This window comes from Lutra lutra, chromosome 17 (genome assembly GCF_902655055.1).
Source record: "Lutra lutra chromosome 17, mLutLut1.2, whole genome shotgun sequence".
Classification (NCBI taxonomy): Eukaryota; Metazoa; Chordata; class Mammalia; order Carnivora; family Mustelidae; genus Lutra; species Lutra lutra.
In genome coordinates this window covers 36049719-36063920 of record NC_062294.1, presented here as the reverse complement: position 1 = coordinate 36063920, position 14202 = coordinate 36049719, and the positions used below count along the sequence as shown (strand labels likewise).

Here is a 14202-nt window from a genome sequence, read left to right as displayed (position 1 = left end):
TTTTGGGATACAAACTCTTCTAATAGATCAAAATATACCCTAATCTAGCACAGGACTTTGTTCTCGTCTCCAGCCTGGGCAAATTCTCTCCACTTTCTTTTTCTTTCTTTTCCTAACCAACTTATCAATACCTTTATTAGAATTTTTTTAAATTTTCATCTTTACAGTCATATTCCATCCCTCCATCATGTTTATCCTCATTTTTGTATATATATAAGTTTTTCTTTCTTTAAAATTTTGGGAGGTAGTTTCTTCCAAGAGACCAAAATACACCCAAAATCAAGTGGGTGGCTCTGTTCTATTCACTAGTCTAATATATATTTTTTTAATTTTTCTTAAACTTCTTTTTACCCCCTTTTTTCTCCCCGATTGGGGTCCCTTCTGATTTGGATAGCTTACATTTTTTCTAGGGTCTTTGCCATCCTTTTAGTATTTTATTCTCTCGTTCATATATTCTTATCTGTATAAAATGACAAGGTGGAAAAACTCACCAAAAAAAAAAAAGAACAAGAGGCAGTACCAAAGGCTAAGGACCTAATCAATACAGACATTGGTAATACGTCAGATCTAGAGTTCAGAATGACAATTCTCAAGGTGCTAGCTGGGCTCGAAAAAGGCATGGAAGATATTAGAGAAACGCTGTCTGGAGAAATAAAAGCCCTTTCTGGAGAAATAAAAGAACTGAAATCTAACCAAGCTGAAATCGAAAAAGCTATTAATGAGGTGCAATAAAAAATGTAGACTCTTTAAAAAAAAAAATGGAGGCTCTTACCGCTAGGATAAATGAGGCAGAAGAGAGAATTAGTGATATAAAAGACCAAATGAAGGAGAATAAAGAAGCTGAGCAAAGGAGAGACTAACAACTACTGGACCATGAGGGGAGAATTCAGAAGATAAGTGATACCATAAGACGAAAAAATATTAGAATAATTGGGATTCCAGAAGAAGAAGAGAGAGACAGGGGGGCAGAAGATACATTGGAGAGAATTATTCTAGAGAATTTCCCTAATATGGCAAAGGAAACAAGCATCAAAATTCAGGAGGCACAGAGAGCCCCTGACAAAATCTATAATAGGTCCACATCCCGTTATCTAGTAGTAAAACTTACAAGTCTTAGTGACAAAGAAAATCCTGAAAGAAGCCGGGACAAGAAGTCTGTAACATACAATGGTAACAATATTAGATTGGCAGCAGACTTATCCACAGAGACCTGGCAGGCCAGAAAGAATTGGCATGATATATTCAGAGCACTAAACGAGAAAAACATGCAGCCAAGAATAGTATATCCAGCTAGGCTATCATTGAAAATAGGAGAGATAAAAAGCTTTCAGGACAGAAAAAAACTAAAAGAATTTGTAAACACCAAACCAGCCCTATAGGAAATACTGAAAGGGTTCCTCTAAGGAAAGAGAGTCTAAAAGTAGTAGGCCAGAAAGGAACAGAGACAATATACAGTAACAGTCACCTTACAGGAAATACAATGGCACTAAATTAATATATTTCAATAGTTACCCTGAATATAAGTGGGCTAAATGCCCCAATCAAAAGACACAGGGCATCAGAATGGATAAAAAACCAAAACCCATCAATACGCTCTCTACAAGAAACTCATTTTAGACCCAAAGATATCTCCAGATTTAAAGTGAGGGGGTGGAAAACAATTTACCATGCTAATGGACATCAAAAGAAAGCTGGGGTGGCAATCCTTATATCAGACATTTAGATTTTAAGCCAAAGACTATAATAAGAGATGAGGAAGAACACTATATCATACTTAAAGGGTCTGTCCAACAAGATGATCTAACAATTTTAAATATCTATGCCCCTAACATGGGAGCAGCCAACTATATAAACCAATTAATAACAAAATAAAAAAAACACATCAACAATAATACAGTAATAGTAGGGGACTTTAACAGCCCCCTCACTGAAATGGACAGATCATCCAAGCAAAAGATTAACAAGGAAATAAAGGCTTTAAATGACACTCTGGACCAGATGGACATCACAGATATATTCAGCACATTCCATCCCAAAATAACAGAATACACATTCTTCTCTAGTGCACATGGAACATTCTCCAGAATAGATCACATCCTGGGTAACAAATCAGGTCTCAACTGGTACCAAAAGATTGGGATCATTCCCTGCATATTTTCAGACCACAATGCTCTGAAGCTAGAACTCAATCACAAGAAGAAACTTGGAAAGAACCCAGATACATGGAGGCTAAAGAGCATCTTACTAAAAACCAAATGGGTCAACCAGGAAATTAAAGAAGAATTGGAAAAATTCATGGAGACAAATGCTAATGGATACACAACTGTTCAAAATCTGTGGGACACAGCAAAAGCAGTCCTGAGAGGAAAATATATAGCGATACAAGCCTTTCTCAAGAAACAAGGGTCTCGGGGCGCCTGAGTGGCTCAGTGGGTTAAAGCCTCTGCCTTCAGCTCAGGTCATGATCCCAGGGTCCTGGGATCGAGCCCCGCATTGGGCTCTCTGCTTGGCGGGCAGCCTGCTTCCCTTCCTCTCTCTCTCTCTGCCTGTCTTTCTGCCTACTTGTGATCTCTGTCTATCAAATAAATAAATAAAATCTTAAAAAAAAAAAGAAAAGAAAAGAAAAGAAGCAAGAAGGGTCTCAAATATACAACCTAACACTACACCTAAAGGAGCTGGAGAAAGAACAGCAAAGAAAGCTTAAACCCAGCAGGAGAAGAGAAATAATAAAGATCAGATCAGAAATCAATGAAATAGAAACCAAAAAAACAGTCGAACATATCAAGAAACTAGGAGCTGGTTCTTTGAAAGAATTAATAAGATTGATAAACGCCTGGCCAGACTTATCAAAAAGAAAAAAGACCCAAATAAATAAAATCATGAATGAAAGAGGAGAGATCACAACCAACACCAAAGAAATACAAACAATTTTAAGAACATATTATGAGCAACTATACACCAGCAAATTTGACAATCTGGAAGAAATGCATGCATTCTTAGAGACATATAAACTACCACAACTGAACCAGGAAGAAATAGAAAACCTGAACAGAACCATAACCAGTAAGGAGATGGAAGCAGTCATCAAAAATCTCCCAAAAAACAAGAGCCCAGGGCCAGATGGCTTCCCAGGGGAAATATACCAAACAATTGAAGAAGAATTAATTCCTATTCTCCTGAAACTGTTCCAAAAAATATAAATGGAAGGAAAACTTCCAAACTCATTTTATGAGGCCAGCATTACCTTGATCCCAAAACCAGACAGACCCCATCAAAAAAAGAGAATTACAAACCAATATCCTTGATGAACACAGATATAAAAAATTCTCACCAAAATACTAGCCAATAGGATCCAACAGTCCATAAAAGGATTATTCACCATAACCAACTGGGATTTATTCCAGGGCTGCAAGGTTGGTTCAACATTGCAAATCAATCAATGTGATATAGTACATTAACAAAAGAAAGAACAAGAACCATATGATACTCTCAATAAATGCTGAAAAAGCATTTGACAAAGTACAGCATCCTTTCTTGATCAAAATCCTTCAAAGTGTAGGGATAGAGGATACATACCTCAATATCATCAAAGCCATCTATGAAAAACCCTCCATGAGTATTATTCTCAATGGAGAAAAACCGAGAGCTTTTCCGCTAAGATCAGTAACTCGGCAGGGATGTCCATTATCACCACTGCTATTCAACATAGTACTAGAAGTCCTAGCCTCAGCAATCAGACAACAAAAAGAAACTAAAGGTATCCAAATCAGCAAAGAAAAAGTCAAACTATCACTCTTTGCAGATGATATGATACTTTATGTGGAAAACCCAAAAGACTCCACTCCAAAACTGCTAGAACTTGTACAGGAATTCAGTAAAGTGTCAGGATATAAAATCAATGCACAGAAATCAGTTGCATTTCAGCTGCACAACAAGACAGAAGAAAGAGAAATGAAGGAGTCAATCCCATTTACAATTGCACCCAAAACCATAAGATACCTAGGAATAAACCTAACCAAAGAGGCAAAGAATCTGTACTCAGAAAACTATAAAGTACTCATAAAAGAAATTGAGGAAGACACAAAGAAATGGAAAAATGTTCCATGCTCATGGATTGGAAGAACAAATATTGTGAAAATGTCTATGCTACCTAAAGCAATCTACACATTTAATGCAATCCTTATCAAAATCCCATCCATTTTTTTCCAAAGAAATGGAACAAATAATCCTAAAATTTATATGGAACCAGAAAAGACCTCGAATAGCCAGAGAATGTTGAAAAAGAAAGCCAAAGTTGGTGGCATCACAATTCCAGACTTCAAGCTCTATTACAAAGCTGTCATCATCAAGACAGCATGGTACTGGCACAAAAACAGACACATAGATCAATGGAACAGAATAGAGAGCCCAGAAATAGACCCTCAACTCTATGGTCAACTAATCTTTGACAAAGCAGGAAAGAATGTCCAATGGAAAAAAGACCGTCTCTTCAGCAAATGGTGTTGGGAAAACTGGACAGCCATGTGCAGAAAAATGAAACTGGACCATTTCCTTACACCACACACAAAAATAGACTCCAAATGGATGAAAGACCTCAATGTGAGAAAGGAATCCATCAAAATCCTTGAGGAAAACACAAGCAGCAGCCTCTTCGACCTCAGCCTCAGCAACTTCTTCCTAGAAACGTTGCCAAAGGCAAGGGAAGCAAGGGCAAAAATGAACTATTGGGACTTCATAAAGATCAAAAGCTTTTGCACAGCAAAGGAGACAGTCAACAAAACCAAAAGACAACTGACAGAATGGGCGAAGACAGAGGAATGTTGAAAAAGGGCTAGTGTCCAAAATCTATAAAGAACTTATCAAACTCAACACCCGAAGAACAAATAATACAATCAAGAAATGGGCAGAGGACACAAACAGACATTTCTGCAAAGAAGACATCCAGATGGCCAACAGACACATGAAAAAGTGCTCCACATCACCCGGCATATGAGATACCATCTCACACCAGTCAGAATGGCTAAAATTAACAAGTCAGGAAATGACAAATGCTGGCGAGGATGCGGAGAAAGGGGAACCCTCCTGCACTATTGGTGGGAATGCAAGCTGGTACAGCCACTCTGGAAAACAACATGGAGGTGTCTCGAAAAGTTGAAAATAGAGCTACCCTATGACCTAGCAATCATGCTACTGGGTATTTACCCTAAAGATATGAATGTAGTGATCCAAAGGGGCACATGCACCCGAATGTTTATAGCAGCAGTGTCCACAATAGCCAAACTATGGAAAGAACCTAGATGTCCATCAACAGATGAATGGATAAAGAAGAGGTGGTATATATATCCAATGGAATACTATGCAGCCATCAAAAGAAATGCAATCTTGCCATTTGTGACAACATGGATGGAACTAGAGGGTATTATGCTGTGTGAAATAAGTCAATCAGAGAAAGACAATTATCATATGATATGAGGATTTTGAGAGGCAAAGTGGGAGGCTTGGGGGATAGAAAAGAATAAATGAAACAAGATGGGATCGGGAGGGAGACAAACTATAAGAGACTTTTTTTTTAAAGACTTTATTTATTTATTTGACAGACAGAGATCACAAGTAGGCAGAGAGGCAGGCAGAGAGAGAGAGAGGGAAGCAGGCTCCCCGCTGAGCAGAGAGCCCGATGCGGGACTCGATCCCAGGACCCTGAGATCATGACCTGAGCCGAAGCAGCGGCCTAACCCACTGAGCCACCCAGGTGCCCCTATAAGAGACTCTTAATCTCACAAAACAAACTCAGGGTTGCCCGGGGGGAGGTGGGGAGGGAGAAGGTGGTTGGGTTATGGACACTGGGGACAGTATGTGCTATGGTGAGTGCTGGGAAGTGAGTAAGCCTGATGATTCACACAGCTGTACCCCTGGGGCTAATAATACATTGTATGTTAATTTTTTTAAAGATAATTTTATTTATTTATTTATTTTTAAGATTTTATTTATTTATTTGACAGACAGAGATCACAAGCAGGCAGAGAGGCAGGCAGAGAGAGAGGAGGAAGCAGGCTCCCTGCTGAGCAGAGAGCCCGATGCGGGGCCCGATCCCAGGACCCTGAGATCACGACCTGAGCCGAAGGCAGCGGCTTAACCCACTGAGCCACCCAGGCGCCCCGTAAAAGGTAATTTTAAAAAAACCTATTTGCTAAAATGTCAGTCTCAGAATAGTTACAACATGGATTAGAGTAGGAAAAAGTGACTAGGAAATTATTACATTAATCCTAGGATGAGAGGCTGTTGGCCTGTTCTGCAATGCTGGCAGGGTAATGTATTTCCAAAAAAAAAAAAAAAAACAAAAACCACAAAGAGTATATTTGACAGACATTTTAAAGGGAGGAAGAAACAAGAAGTAGACACAAATTGATTACTAATGATAAAATAGAATTGAAAACTTGTGATTTCTTTTCTCATCCACCAGTTTTTCAGAGTATGTTGTTTAATTTCTACAAATTTTTTGAATTTTCTAGTTTTCCTTTGTTGTTGATTTCTAACTTTATTCTGCTGTGCTTGGAGAAGATACTTTAAATGGTATCAGTATTAAAAAATTAACTGTGGGGGCACCTGGGTGGCTCAGTCATTGGGTGTCAGCTCACGTCGTGATCCCAGCATCCTGGGATCAAGCCCTGCATCAGGCTCCCTGCTAGGTGGGAAGCCTGCTTCTCCCTCTTCCACTCCCTCTGTCTGTGTTCCTTCTCTCACTGTGTGTCTCTCTCTCAAATAAATTAATTAATTAACTTTGATTCTCACCTTATGCCACATACAAATATGGACTACAGACCTACATGAAATATTTTAAACTATTAAACTTCTAGAAAATACAAAAAAAAAAAAAAAAAAAAACCTGCCTTCAATAGTTTGAACATGAGAGAAGAAGAGGGCCAGTACTAATTCCTGGCAAGGGATCATTTACAATAGCCAGTTTGAGGGAAAGGAACATGGAAAACTATAAAATAGGTGCCAGACATAGGTTCTCCTAGTCTCCGGCAGAGGAAAGACCCTGAGCAAATCTCATAAGCTCTGCAGTTTTCTGTTTTCTTTTCTAAGGTCTTTACTACCTGAAGTAGTCTGTGATCTTCACATAGTTTTAAGTGAAAATCGATTATCATGTGACAGCTTTATTGTTATAATAAACATACAATAAACTATACATATTTAAAATGTACAATTTGACATGTTGACAATTGTATATGCCCATGAAACCATCAGCATCAAGACAGTCAATATATCCATCATCCCTAGGTTTCCTCATATGCCTTTGTAATCTACCTCTCCTTAGCATCTCCCTCAATATCCCCAAGCAACTACTGATCAGCCGGCACTATAGATCAGTTTGAATTTTCTAGAGTTTTATGTAAATGGAATCTTAAGTACATGCTCTTTCTTTGTTTAGCTTCACTTAGCATAATTATTTTGAGATTTGTCCATGTTTTTGCATATAACAAGTTCTTTCCTTTTACTGCTGAATACTATTCATATGATGATATACCACAGTTTATCTGTACATGTTGACTGTTTTCAGTTTTTAGCTATTACAAATAAAGCTACTATGAACTTCCATGCAAAAGTCTTTGTGTATATGTATATTTATTACACACACATGTGTATACACACACACACACACACACACAAACACACACACACACATTCTTTTCTCTTGAATAAATAGCTAAAAGTGGAAATGGCTGGATCATATGACAGGTCTAACTTTTTAAGAAAACTGCCAAACTGGGGTGCCTGGGTGGCTCAGCAGTTAAGCGTCTGCCTCCAGCTCAGATCATGATCCCAGGATTCTGGTCATGATCCCAGGACTCTGGGATCAAGCCTCACATGATGGGGCTCTCTGCTCAGCAGGGAGCCTGCTTCTCCCTCTCCCTCTGCTTGTGCTCTCTGTCAAATAAGTAAAATTTCTTAAAAAGAAAGAAAAAAAGAAAAAAAAACGATCAACTATTTCCCAAAGAGGTTGTACCATTTTATATTCCCACCAGCAGTGTGTGAGATGTCCAGTTCCTCCACATACTCATCAATATTTGGTATGTTCTTTTTTAGTTATTCCAGTAGGGTCTCACTATGGTAATACACATATCCCTAATGACTAATGATGTTGAGCATTTTTCTATAAGCTTATATGCTGCCTGTAAGTCTACTCTGTTGAAGTATCTATTCAGATTTATGCCTATTTTTTAATTGGGTTGTTTGTTTTCTTATTATTAACCTTTGAAAGCCCTTTATGTATTCTGGATACAAGTTCTCTAGTACATATATATGCTTTGCAAAGGTTCTTATTTGTTCTTATCTTCTTTTCTTTTTCTAAACAGTGATTTTCAAAACAGAAGTTTTCATTTTGATTAAGTCCAATTTACCATTTTTTCTTTTATAGGTCATGCTTTTGGTGTTGTAACACCAAACAATTGCCTAACTTAAGTTCACAAAGATATTTTTAGTATTTTCTGGAAGTTTCGTAGTTTAAAATTTTTCATGTAGGTCTACAAATCCATCTTGAAATATTATTTGTATATGGCGCACGTAAGAATTAAAGTTCTTTTTTTTTTTTTTTAAAGAATTATTTACTTGGAGAGAGAGAGAACGGGGGAAGGGGCAGAGGAAGAGGGAGAAGGAGAGAGAAACCTAAGCAGACTCTGGGCTGAGCACAGAGCCTGACACTGAGCGCAGAGCCTGACATGGGGCTCAATCTCACCTGAGCTATTACCACTGAGATCACAACCTGAGCCAAAACCAAGAGTTGGATGCTTAATTGACTATGCCACCCACGTGTCCCAAGTTCATTTTTTAAGATAGATATCAAAGTAACTTCTCCAAACACAACATGACAAAGTTAGAAACAGAAAGGAAAACTAGAAAATTCAAAAAATTTTAGAAATTAAGCAACATACTCTGAAATAACCAATGGATTAAAAAAACAAATCATAAGGAAAAATAGAAAATACATAGAGATGACTGAAAACAAAAATATAACCTACCAAAACTCAGGACACAGTTAAAGCAATGTCAAGCAGGAAAATTATAGAGCTGTAAAAGCTTACATTAAGAAAGAAGATCTCAGGGTTCCTGGGTGGCTCAGTGGGTTAAAGCCTCTACCTTCCACCCAGGTCATGATCCCAGGGTCCTGGAATCGAGCCCCGCATCAAGCCCCGCATCGGGCTCTCTGCTCAGTGGGGAGCCTGCCTCCCTCTCTCTCTCTGCCTGTCTCTCTGCCTACTTGTGATCTCTGTTAAATAAATAAATAAGGGGCGCCTGGGTGGCTCAGTGGGTTAAGCCGCTGTCTTCGGCTCAGGTCATGATCTCAGAGTCCTGGGATCGAGTCCCGCATCGGGCTCTCTGCTCAGCAAGAAGCCTGCTTCCCTCTCTCTCTCTGCCTGCCTCTCTGTCTACTTGTGATCTCTCTCTGTCAAATAAATAAATAAAATCTTTTAAATAAATAAATAAATAAATAAAATTAAAAAAAATAAAAAAGAAAGATGATCTCAAATCAACAATCTAACTTTACAACTTAAAGAACTAGAAAAAGAAGAGCAAACTAAACCCAAGCCAACATAAAGAGGGAAATATTAGTATTAGAGATAAACAAAATAGAGAATAGAGAAATAATAAAGAAAATCAATAAAACAAAAGTTGGTTTCTTTGAAAAGATGAACAAAATTGACAAGCCTTTTGCTAGAGACAAAAAAAGAGGGAAGGGCACCTGGGTGGCTCAGTGGGTGAAAGCCTCTGCCTTCAGCTCAGGTCATGATCTCAGGGTCCTGGGATTGAGCCCCGCATCCGGCTCTCTGCTCAGCGGGGAGCCTGCTTCCTCCTCTCTCTTTGCCTGCCTCTCTGCCTACTTGTGATCTCTGTCTGTCAAATAAATAAGTCTTTAAAAAAAAAAAAAGAGGGAAGACTTTATTACAGATATACCTTATTTTTTTGCACTTTGCTTCATTGTGCTTCACAGATACTCTGGATTTTACATATTGAAGATTTATGGCAACATTTTGTGGAGGAAGTCTATCACCACTATTTTTCCACCTCATCTGCTCACTTTGTATCTTTGTCATGTTGTGGTAATTTTTGAAATATTTTAAACTTTTTCATCATTATCTTGGTTATAGTGATCCGTGATCAGTGATCTTTGATGTTACTATTTTAATTATTTTGGAGTGCCATGAAACACACCTATACAAGACAGCAAACTTAATCGATAAATGTGTGTGTTCTGAATACTCTACCAATTGGCCATTCCGTTTACCTCCTTCTCCTCAGGCCTCCCCGTACTAAGAAGCAGCAATATTGAAATTAGGCCAGTTAATAACCCTACGATGGCTTTTAAGTATTCAAGTTAAAGGAAAAGGTACACATTTCTCATTTTAAATCCAAAGTTAGAAATGATTAAGCTTAGTACAAAAGGCATGTCAAAAGCCAAGCAAGGCCGAAAGTTAGGCCTCTTACGCCAAATAGCCAAATTATAAATGAAAAGGAAAATTTCCTGAAGGAAATGGTGCTACTCCGGTGAACATACAAATGATAAGAAAGTGAAACAGCCTTATAATTGATATGCAGAAAATTTTGGTGGTTTGGAAAAAAAAAAATCAAACCAGCCACAACATTCTTAAGCCAAAACCTAATTCAGGGCAAGGCCTGAACTTCATTCAAGTCTATGAAGGCTGACAGAAAGCAAATTAGTGGTTGCTAGTAGCTAGGGACTAGGTGGCATTGAGAATGACTGTTTGTTTAATGGAAACAAGGTCTCACCTCAGAGTGATAAAAAGTTCTGGAATTCGATAGTGGTAATGGTTGTACAATGCTGTAAAAATATTAATGCCACTGAAGTAGACCCTTTAACATGGTTCAAAGGGTGAATTTTATCTTTTTTACCACAATGAAAAAAATCAATTGTATTTCTATACATAATGAAATTGATAAAACGAAAATTTTAAAACAATTCCACTCACAAAAGCATTCAAAAAATTGAACTGATAGGGAAAAATTTACAAAATATGTTCAAAATCTGTACAATGAAAACTACACACACTGCTGAGTGAAATATTTAGAGGCAGTAAATTTCTCTTACCAAAGGAGGGAAAGTAAAATGAGGCAATTATGTTGAAAAGATAGACACTGCATTATGACATAAAAGATGTCTTACAGATGGTTTTAATTGAAGAACTTTTCAATGAACTCTACTTTTCCTAGTTAAGAATAACCAAACTTTATAGACCAAGGAAACCATTAAAAAAATTTCATGGCGGGGCTTGGGGGCTCTGGGTGACTCTGCCTTCGGCTCAGGTCATGATCCCAGGGTTCTGGGATCGAGCCCATATCGGGCTCTCTGCTCAGCAGGGAGCCTGCTTCCCTTCCTCTCTCTGCCTGCCTCTCTGCCTACTGTCTGTCAAATAAATAAATAAAATCTTAAAAAAAAAAAAATTTCATGGGGGGGCGCCTGGGTGGTTCAGTAGTTAAGCTCTGCCTTTGGCTCAGGTCATGATCCCAGGGTCCTGGGATGGAGCCCTGCGTGGAGCTCCCTGCTCAGCAGGAAGCCTGCTTCTCCCTCTCCTACTCTCCCTGCTTGTAGTCCCTCTTTCACTATGTCTCTGTCAAATAAATAAATAAAATCTTAAAAAAAAAAAATTCACGGGACTATGCCATGTTAATAAATAAATAAATAATAAAATAAAATAAATAAAAATAAAATATTTTTAAAAATTAAATAAATAAATAAATAAAGAACCTTTGCGTAAGTCTAGCACTCCCACCCTGGCAGCCTAATCGAATAACATTATTAGACAATATTGCTTATGGTAAAAATGACACGTAATTGGCATCTGGACTGGAAGGCATGAAGTTTTAGGTTTCCCTAAGTACAATAAATATAATCACGCCATTCCCGGGGGCTAAGAAACATGAAATTTCCAAGCTATGGTAGGTCTTGGAACCACTCCCGACCATCTTGTTTTCACACCTGAACTGTCATTTGGGGAGGCAGAGAAAGCCCCTGGTATGCTGTGGGGATCCTTACTGACCACAATTCTAATGCTGTTCTGATTACATACAGTGTTTCCATCTGGGTCCAGGGCAGGCCTGAACGGCTAGCAGAACCCTAGACCCCTGGTGGTCATAAAACCATTGCATGACCTTATGAACTGAGTTTATAAAACAGATACTAAAACTTCAAGAAGCCGGGGTGCCTGGGTGGCTCAGTGGGTTAAGCCTCTGCCTTCAGCTCAGGTCATGATCCCAGGGTCCTCGAATTGAGCCCCGCATAGAGCCCCGCATAGAGCCCTGCATCGGGCTCCCTGCTCAGCGGGGAGCCTGCTTCCCCTTTCTCTCTCCGCCTGCCTCTCTATTTGTGATCTCTCTCTCTCTCTGTGTCAAATAAATAAACAAAATCTTTAAAAAAATATATTCAAGAAGCCACACACAGGTAGGAATGGCAAATTCATCTTTTTAAAAAGTTAGACAAATACATACCATCTTAAGAGAGGAGTGCCTAGAAAAGTAGGGCTTTAACAGGGACTTAGTATTCAGTGGTGTTCTAGTAAAAATTTAGAACAAAGTAATGATTATTTGGGCTATGTAAAGTATTAAAAGGCATATTAAGATCACCAATTTACTGACATCTAAAAGGAAAATGTCATAATCGTTGCGGCCCCCCCCCCCTTTTTCTTTAAAGATTTTATTTATTTGACAGATCACAAGTAGGCAGGGAGGCAGGCAGAGAGAGGGGGAAGCAGGCTCCCTGCGGAGCAGAGAGCCCGAAGCGGGGCTGGATCCCAGGACCCAGGGATCATGACCTGAGGCGGAGGCAGAGGCTTAACCCACTGAGCCACCCAGGCGCCCCAGCTGCGGCCCTTTTTGTCACCGCACGCAGCTAATGAGAACAAAGCAACCCTGCACGGCAGAGGGGCTTTCGGAGCCAGGAGCCTGGTCTCGGGAGTCGGGCACACTGGGCATTCTCGTCGCGGCAGAAGGGGACTGAAGGGACCGTGCTCGTCCACTTAGGCCACTGCCCCCACACTCCCGCCGCTGTCGCCCGCTCCAGACAAACCCACGCCTCCCTCCCGCGCAGGACACACACCGTTGCCCGGCTAACGCCTCCAGGTGGGGACCAGCCACTGCAACCCCGGGAGTCCCCCTGGTATTCCCTCGGCTCAGCCCGGCCTCCCACCATGGACACCGAGCCCAAAGGCCAGACCACCCGGCGAGGCGGCCTCTCCACAGCCAACGGCCGTACACAACGGCCGCCCGCCCGCGCACCCGCCCCGCCGGCCCCCGGGTCCGGCCCCCGGCGCCCACCTGTTGGTCGCACTCGGGGCACGATTTGGTGGCCATCTTCACTTTCTTGGCTCTAGTTGCAGACATGCTCTTCTCCAGCAGCAGCGGCGGCTGTGGCTGTGGCTGTGGCTGTAGCTGTGGCGGCGGCAGCTCCGGTTCCTCCGGCTCCTCCCCTCGTACCTCAGCCGCCCAGCCTCCACCGGCCGGGTCCCCCCGGGCCAGACCGAAGCTTGAACGGGAGCGCGCGCGTGAGCGCGAGCCCGGGCGGAGCCTGAGAGCAGCGGGGGCGGGGCAAGGCGTGCGCCCGCCGCGGCCACGGGCCTCTCGCGCCTGCTCAGCGGGACCGCGAAGCGCGCTTCCACTGACACCGCTCAGGTCCTCGAGAGCGTCCGGATTCTCCCGAGAGGGAACCTCCTGAACCTTCGGGCTGCACGGTTACAGCCACGCCTTCTCACCCGCGGACCGCGTGGGGGCGTGGTTGGGGCGGGACTCGGCCGTAACGGGCGTCGGGTTTGACCAACGAATGCACAGAAGGGCGGGCCTGGTGCGGGGCACGCCCTCTCCCGGGGAGGAAGGAGAACGTGAGTGAAAGAGGTGGAAGGGAAAGTGCTTACACAGGTCCTGGCATTTAATACACTTAAAAAATGCCAGCAACTCTAATCATTGAGAGACTGTAACAGACATCTAGTTAACGGTGTGGACCTAGGGTCAGGTATTGAAAATTCATTCATTTATTTAATTAAGGCCCACTGTCAGGCAAATTAAATGCAGAAGAGCACACTTTAGGTATTTATAACCAGTACTTACTGTCCACGATGAAAGACCACTTTTTAAAAATCCATAGGTCACTGATAGTTAACTAAATTAAGATTAAAAATAAGTTACACATAGAGG

At 40.9% G+C, this 14202-nt stretch overlaps 1 protein-coding gene across 1 annotated transcript in view; it reads right to left on the bottom strand.

The window, feature by feature from the left end:
- The window catches only part of LOC125089276 (histone-lysine N-methyltransferase SETMAR-like), a 35210-nt gene extending 21491 nt beyond the window's left edge, over positions 1–13719 (bottom strand). The window contains exon 1 of the mRNA XM_047711397.1: positions 13330–13719. Coding sequence (XP_047567353.1) covers positions 13330–13395 — 66 coding nt within the window. The 5' untranslated portion in view covers positions 13396–13719. The remainder of the gene's footprint in view (positions 1–13329) is intronic.
- Between the last annotated feature and the right edge of the window lie 483 nt (positions 13720–14202).